The 8,602-nt window shown below is 39.2% G+C and overlaps 1 protein-coding gene across 3 annotated transcripts in view; it reads right to left on the bottom strand.

Annotated features, from left to right (window-relative positions):
• Unc13c (unc-13 homolog C) overlaps positions 1-8,602 on the bottom strand; it is a 463,067-nt gene that overhangs the window by 134,040 nt on the left and 320,425 nt on the right. For all 3 annotated transcript variants that reach the window (XM_021171690.2, XM_029481908.1, XM_029481909.1), the window contains one exon: positions 7,239-7,324. In XM_021171690.2, coding sequence (XP_021027349.1) covers positions 7,239-7,324 — 86 coding nt within the window. The remainder of the gene's footprint in view (positions 1-7,238; positions 7,325-8,602) is intronic.

Raw genomic sequence — 8,602 nt, forward strand, 5'->3', positions numbered from 1 at the left:
TTCACCACACTTAATTTCAGAACACAAAGGGTTGTACACCAAAAGAATTTGCTTCTATTGCTAGTGAGAGACACATTCATCGTCTGAGATACTTGGTTTTGATGTTTAATTATCTTTTCATCTGGACCCAAAGAAAATGGGTTAATTGTATACCTACTCTGATGTCTATCAAAGGGACACAGTATATCATGTGGGTCATAATATTTTAATTATCTTTCAGTCAATTAGATAATAAGGTGAATGGTGGCCAGTTAAAGGTTCAGGTGGACAGCAGTGTCACAGGTCCTCCTGGACATCTGTTTTGCTTTCCTGTCTCCACGGACAGTCACTAAATTAATCACACACATTGTTTATCTTGCCTGCCTACTCCAGAAACATAAAGCAAGCAGTTACGATTTAATTATAAGGAGGTTAGGGAAATAGGAGGGAGAAGATGAAACTTTGGGGACTTTCAGAGGAGGATACTGTGAAATGTACCTACTGTGTGAAGGTGCCATGTTCCTATGTGCACGCCAATTGAATTAATCCTGATGCTTTCCTTGAAAGCAAAGATGAAATGAGTCTCTTGAAATCTGAAAAATGTTTAGGAAGAAACAGAGGGTGACATCATCCACTGCAGTCACCCTCTTGGTTTCTTTTATGTTTATTTCCATGCATACACTTCCTGCTCACTCACTGTGTGCTCACTCACTGTCCACTGCTAGTTCCACCTGTTGGTTGTGATTCAGATACTTTGCTCTACTTATTTGTATTTGAACTCTTCTGGAGTACAATGTTTCAAATAATTACATGTCTGGAAGGCTCTGAGTTTTCCAGGTGCTGAAGGAAGTGTTATAAAGATGGGTGGGACAGGAGGAACATCTAAAATAGCCAGAGCAAGAGGGCTAAAGACATTGGTCTATCTGGATACCCACTCTCATGAGTATCCATAGTTTTCCATCAAATGACACTGGGAATTTTGTTTTCAAACAAAACTTTCATTTTTATTTATGAATATATATGCATGTTTGTGAATGTGAGTCCAGGTGTCTACAGAAGCCTTCTGTAGGCAACAAAATCTTTGGAGCTGGAGGTATAGGTGCTTGTGAGCTGCCTGGTGTGGGTACTTGGAATACAATTTTGGTCTTCTTAAATAGCAGCAAGTGCTCTTAACAATGGAGCCAGCTCTGTATCCCTACCATAGAGTATTTAATAGATGTTTCTAGATTGTAAGATAATCTGAGAGTGGATTTTATTGGCCAGTCTGTGATACCTTTTGATGGTTGCAATTTGGCTCTATCTCATAAAGGGAGACTTTTACCATGGTTCTGTGGAATTCCTGCTACTGTACAATGGAAAGTTGTGTATTAGGTGGTTATCCTGAGGATTAGCAAGCAAACCAGAGTGATAGAAGCTATGGTATTGCTAATAAGTAGTAGACATCGTATGAGAATTCTGGAGGAGAAGCAAGGGAAGCTCATGACACTCTTTCCAAGGTTAGTAAGACAAAGACAGACCATGTCTTTTTGACTTCATTGTCTTTGTGGTCACAAGGCCAACAGAAATACCTTAAGTTTGTTAAGTGACCTGAGATCTATATTTCTGTACAGTAGATAATGATAATGGTAACAGTGTTTGGAGAGAAGCCTTCTCTCAGAAACCAACCAACATAGAAGATAGGGGAGTAAGTCCCTTCATAGTGTATTGATTATGCAACTGTTTATAAGTTGAAGGAAGACTGTCCTTGGATGATGTGTGTACAGTGTTAATGCCAACAGCTGTGCATGATGCTGTAAAAGGTCAATTTGAGAAACCTCAACAACCTGTAATGTTCAAAGGGCACCTAAGGAACCAACAACAGTGATTGGTGATTAAGAAACAATGGTAGAACTCAGCCTTCACTTTCAACAGCACTTTCGAGAACCACTGTCTTCCAGCCCCCTCACCACTACCTCATGATGCAGAGATGAAGGACAGCCCCTCCAGGCTATAGTACATCCACACAGAACTGCATTTTAATGAGAGTCCCACATTGGTTCCTGCATAGACTGAAAGTATTTAATCTTGATCAAGGAGACTAAAGCCAGGTAAAAGTTAACTCATATAAGTAATCTCTGTCTAAGGCGACTGAATAAAATAGTTCTTAGATAAACTGAATTCTTTTCCTTGAGTTTTCCCTACCTCCAGTAGGGAAGATCAAACACAGGGCCTTGGGTATGAACTCTTCAGCCTCTAGTTTAAAAACAGATATGAGGATGTAATGAATTTGGCAGAGACATTGGACATCTGCCTGTCACTCTTGTCACTCTCAGATATGGACACACTTTCTAATATGACTTGAGGCTCAGCCACCATCTCTTTAAGAACCACTATTTTATGGAATCCTAAGCAGACTTTCATATAATCATTATTTTGAGTCTACTTTAAGTCCCGTGGACCTTCTCTCACATCTGGCCCCTAACATATTATCCTGAACATCTGACCCTTAATGTCTGACCATTAATGCTTGGTCCCTAATACCTGGGTCCTAATATCTGAACCCTTACGTCTGGTTCCTTAATACCTGGGCCCTAATATTTGAATCCTAATATCTATCCCCCTAACACCTGGGCCCTAACATCTGACTCCTTTCTTTGGAACTTACAAAAGTTGCTCTTAATAAGAACTTTGAAGGGATGAGTCTGTGTTACACTAAAGAGAAAGCATCCAGGTTTAAGACTCTCCAGGCAGCCAGGTTTAATTAATACAACGATAAACACAATGTCCATTGATTTTCTGACTGGTCAAACACTTCAGTAGCATGAATATTGAGGCATTTGTATGTTTGACATGATGGTTTGCCCTCAAGTTCTTGCTTATCAAACCATAATGGGTAAAGTTATCAATAATTAATGTTTGTTGAGTATTTATTAACCACTTCTCCTCCCTCCCATGCTAGTCTGTTGTTATGTTTTCAAGGCTTTGTCTGTAGGATTTCACTCAGTTTGTAAATGTGGAGAGTGAGGGTTGGTAAGTTTAACAAACTGCACCAAACTGAGGAAAACCCAGAGCAGTGGGGCCCCAGATCAAAGCTGGGCCTGCCTGCCATCTTGGGAGATATTCAGACAAAACTCTGCAGACCAACTGTGTTTCAGCATAAGGTCAGACATCACATCTGAGCCTCATTTTGCACCTCTCCTTTTCCCTCAGATTTTCTTGTGACCTTAGCCTTGGCTGACTCGATTGATACAGACACAGGGACTGCAGAAGCACACCTCTAGTGCTCCTGAGGGTTTTTCCCGAGTGGGTTCAGGAAGCAGGCAAGACCAACCCTGAATGTGGGGAACAAAGCCAGCTAGCTTAGACATTTTCTCTCTCTGCTTCCTGGCAGTCATGATGTGAGTGTTCTGCTTTATCATGCTTGCCCACCATGGTAGCCTGAATCCTTCGCGATACGAGTCTAGATAAACCTTTCCTTCCTCACATTGCTTACATCTAGGGTTTTGTCAGGATAGTAAGGATCTTCTGGTACCTGACGTCACACAACAGGTATTATATTTGTAGCAATTTTTACATAATGAATTTGAAAGGTGATTCATGTCAACCAGAAAGACAAAATACATTGCCTCAAACAGAGTGAGCAAAGATAGGGAGAAAGTTATTTTATCTTTTAATTAGAAGCTGATGAGTTCATTTGGTAAGGACAGAAAGTTATCCCCCAAAGCAGCCAGTGCTTAGGTCCTAGTCAGCTCTGTTTTGTTGACCTGACTCCATCTGAGCGGCTCACCAGTCACACTCAGACACTTTGACCACAAGGCAAATTATGTAAGAACAACACAGGCTGTCTAGGTCAGTGGCTTGAAGCAGTGTTCCACAGCCAATTAATTTTAACAATGTTTTATGAGGCAAATGGGCAGAATAACAACATGCAAAAGAGCCAGCCAGAGGACTGCTTTTAAGTATACAGCTTCAATTCTTGAGATACTCTTAGTCCTCATTTTCTATATTAATTGTTACTTATGTAACATAAGAAGGGGATGTTTCTTGAAGACACGTTGAAATTGAAAAAGGGAGGAGTGTGTGCCAGATTGTCACATACCTGTAACTTCCTCCACTCCAACTAACTCTTTGGAAATTCTGGGAAGTCCTTTATCCCTTGTATGGTGATGGAAACATTCTATTTCTATTAGTACCTTGCTTGAGAACTTGCAAGGTACGTTAAAGACTCACTTTAGAGTTGGAGAGAGGGCTTAGTTCTTCAAAAGGACTGTGTTTAGTTCCCAGCACATGCATTGTGCAGATACTTGCAACTCCAGCTGTGGGGATCTGTTGCCCTTTTCTGGCCTCTTGGGGAACCTGTCACACACATGTACATACATACATACACACACACACACACACACACACACACACACACACACACACACACACACAATTATTTAACTTTACAGTAACTCTTTCCCTGTAGTTACCAAGCATTGATTTCCTAGAAAAGAAGTTAATGTTTAGATGGTTTCTATGCTAATTGCTCAAACTCATATATAAGAAATGATCAAGCTTTCTGCATCATGTGACTTTCAAATCTTTCATCCCCTTCCAGTTTAAAATCCCACCAAGGTGCTCAGCTGCAATGGTGAAGGACTCTAGAGTTGTCTTCAGGGTTCAATGTACTATTTACAACTTCTTTCATACAAATACATATATTAGTTTATACTAATGTTTTCTGAATATACAATGACAAATCCAATCCTGTTACAATATAAAGCCTGATGGGGCTTCTGTCATATAAGATATATAATCCAAGTTATTCCCCTACGATACTACATATACCTTCCTAAAAATACTCACAAGTGCAAAGTGTAAAATGGCAACAATTGCTGAATTATGTAGTTGAAGTGGGTAGATTAGATGACAAGTGAACAATATCAAAGTCAAATTAACAATTCTCTTGCTCAGAGTATTGAGTCCCAGTGGCTATGAAATGTTAATTGATTGACTGATCTTGGACTACTTTTTGATGATAGAATCTCAGGATTTAGGGCTACTGCTTTTGTATTGGGTATGAAATTATGAACATACAATTAATAAGCTTATGATCAAAGCTAATGAAAATTTTACTGGCAGCATTTCTAGTGCAACTGTTTCAAAAATGTTAAAATCTCAAGTTTTATGTTTTTGGATACATATTTCCTTGTCTGAAACTGATAGATTTTTTGTTTCCTTTTTGGTTTTATTGAGATAGGGTCTCACTATCTAGTTCTGTCTGTCCTATGTAGACCAGGCTGGCCTTGAACTCAGAGTTTCACCTGCCCCTGCCTCCCGAGTGCTGGGGCTATAGGTGAGATCCACTACACCTGGGTTGGTGTGTCAAATTGATAATGAAGGGTCTGTAATACAGTCAATAACCAAATAGATTTTAGTAAGTCTCTATAACAGCAAATACTGGGACAGGTTGGCAGTCAGTATTCCTTGACATGGATCTGAAACATTAGTTCCTCTGGGCTGTGCCAGGTGGAGTGGGGAGGCGCACCTTTCCCCACTACCTGATATTTTGAGACAATGTACTCTCCCCTGCTTGTATAGGAAAGAACAGAAAAACAAAATGATGAGCATGCCCCAAAGACCACAGATGGGCATGTCCTCCATGGCTATTTCTCTTGCTCCTTTGAATTAAGAGGGCCTTAAGTAGTTACTAAGTATTGTGTATAGTTCATTATAGTATTGAGTTATTTCTATAGTTTGTTATTGAAATACTACTGTATTAGAGGACGTCTTTTCTGAGGATTTAACACCAGAAGAATCGTACATGGTTGTCTGAGATGGATAGTAGGATGAGAAGCTCAGGCATGAGAGTAGCCATGATGGAGACCCATGAGGACATGAAGGAATCAATGCTGACCTAACTCTGTTGGTTTAGGCCACTAGATGAATGTCATGCCAAGAGCTACAACAGGAAGCATGGAGAAGAAACAGGGTTGGACCAGGGGTTGGGACAGGGGTCAGACTGAGAATTCTACTGCTGACTATGTAACAGTTTAGATGTCCCAAGGGAGCTCAGGGATGGCTGGGAGTACAGGAAACAGGCCCATGGAAAGAGATGCTACCTGGGGAGCCTTAGTTGCTAGTAGACTGAGTGTTCTTTTTTGATGACATCAAGTTTACATTTTAGCAAGGCTGAGTGGGAAGCAGTGGTTCAAGGATCATAGGCTCTGAGTTGGTCCTACCACATCAGTCAATCTTATAAGATGACTAAATACTTTTCTAAGCTGCTTCTGAATAAGACAAACCCTTTCTATTTCCCTCAGCACAGTTAAATTCCTTGAGGGGCCCATTGGGCCCTGTAAACTCACCCTTACCAGTGTCTCCAAGCTTACTTCTTGCTATGCTCTGACTTTTCTTCTCTCAAACGCACCATGTATTGACTCTATTTCCATTATGTTCTTTACCTGGGGAGATTTTGGTCCTATTTCTTATTCTTCTTTGTCAATGAAGTGTTCCTTCACTGACGGCTCCTGGAAAGGTGTGGTGTCTCTACCTCATGTTTGATTTAGAAGTGTCTCCAGACACTTGCTATCAGCCTGCTCTGATATGGCAACTGTCTACCAACAGCAGTGCTTATAATTCACTTCCATAGTCTTGTTCCAGGAAAGGATTGGGCTAATATCTTTTTTTTACCACCTCACACTGACTGAGAGAGAAGCCACTTAGTGTTCCCTGGCTCACTATCCACTTGCTGACTGAAGAAGACTTCTCCCAGGCTTTGTGTTCAAGGATGGCTGTCAGTTGATGGTCCTGTTACAACCTCTATGTGTAGATGGGATCCTCAAACAACATTTACAGACACAGTTAACCTAAGCTCCACTATTGAATTTGCACTTGCTGAGAGGAGTGGTCCTGATGAAAAGCCTTCCTATTGACTTTGTCTGAGTGCTGGCTGTACTTTAACCACACCTATCTATAGGTACTATTTCCAAATAGTACCTGTTGGAGACAAATAGCTTCCTCAGGTGTTGCTCACTTTGAGGAAAAAGTTCTCACAGACAATTCCAGCCTCTGCATATCTCTATAGATGGAGAGCATACCTTGACATTGTAACTTGGGCTAATTGGTTAAAAAAAAAAAAAAAAAAAGTGTTCTTCGGAACTTTTAAATACTTTGTGACCTTCATCTTTGACCATGTAGTAATATGCATTAGAACTAAGCTAAACACAAAAATCCAGGTTTTACAATGTTTTTTTTTTTACATATATTTCAGAAAATATGATAAGTTTTGGACTTACCCTCTAGAGCATATTTCATATCGAGAGCAAAAAGAGACCACATGATTTCTGCACTTATCTTCCCCATGTTTAGTTCTTGTGGAAACCTAAAACAAAACACATCGTGTTAGGGTATCAAAAATAATGGCATCCCTGAAAATCCAAAATGTCTCATTCCACCCATAACCACAGCTGTTATAACACAGCCCACGCACAATCATGTATACTTTCATTTATACAATTTATTTCTACTGACTTTAATAAGCTGGGGGTTAGGATACATACCAAAGTATAAGCTGGAAAATATTAGTATGTGTGGGGAAAATAAGCATTATTATATTGGTACCAAAGTAGCAGAGCCAAGAGATTCCCATGATGTCCCAGTGAATTGTTTAGGTCAGAACAGCTCTATCTGTCTTACCAAGTAATGTCTTCTACGCATTCACCTTGAGAGTAGATAAAGTAAACCCAAACAACAGATATCACATAACACTAGAGAGACCCAGCACACACACACACACACACACACACACACACACTTGTGATGCACATGATATACCAAAGCATAGAGATTTCTGTTTTCTAAACCAAATGTAGAAAGATTAATTCTGTAAATTAATTCTGCTGAAGCTAAAGAGCATTCCCTAAGCACACAGGATGTTGCTCTGACCTTGAGTAAAACAACACATGTGCACTTATTCTAATTACACTTTCCGCACAAAGAATAGTATATACTTCGTTGATACTCCTGGCTGAAAAACATACATTAGATTTTTCATAATATCTACTCATCTGTTAAAACATGCATTTATAGGTTTATTTACCAAAACTTAAACTTAGAATGGAACTCTTACCATGAAAAAAATTAATAAACACATACATATATAAACTAGTCCTCAGCCTTCAATATATTTTATAAATATAAAAATAATCATAGACAAATTATTTTAAGAGGTTTTATTTGTACATGGGTGCTGATACCACTTAGTTTGTGTTGTATTAATTTTTTATGTTGCAAGCAAGCAGAAGTAAAATTATTAATGACATAATGAATGTTTTGGGCTCATGGGGGAGAAAATAGATAATCATATTTAATTAAATTTAATTTTTGAATCTGAACTAAAGTAAGAGTGTATCAGGTCCTAGTGCCTGAACAAAAGGACAAAAATAAAATTATACATTAATACATCTTATATACATCACTTCAAGCATCTCCAGTAAAAAAATCTGAATTTAATGCCTCTTAAAGATTTATTTTATTTTAATTATGTGTATGTGTATATCTGTGTGTGTGTGTGCATGTGTGTGTGTGTGTGTGTATGTGTGTGTGTGTGTGTGTGTGTGTATGTGTGTGTGTGTGTGTATGTGTGTGTGTGTATGTGTGT

The sequence above is a fragment of the Mus caroli genome, chromosome 9, assembly GCF_900094665.2.
Source record: "Mus caroli chromosome 9, CAROLI_EIJ_v1.1, whole genome shotgun sequence".
In the NCBI taxonomy this organism is placed as follows: domain Eukaryota; kingdom Metazoa; phylum Chordata; class Mammalia; order Rodentia; family Muridae; genus Mus; species Mus caroli.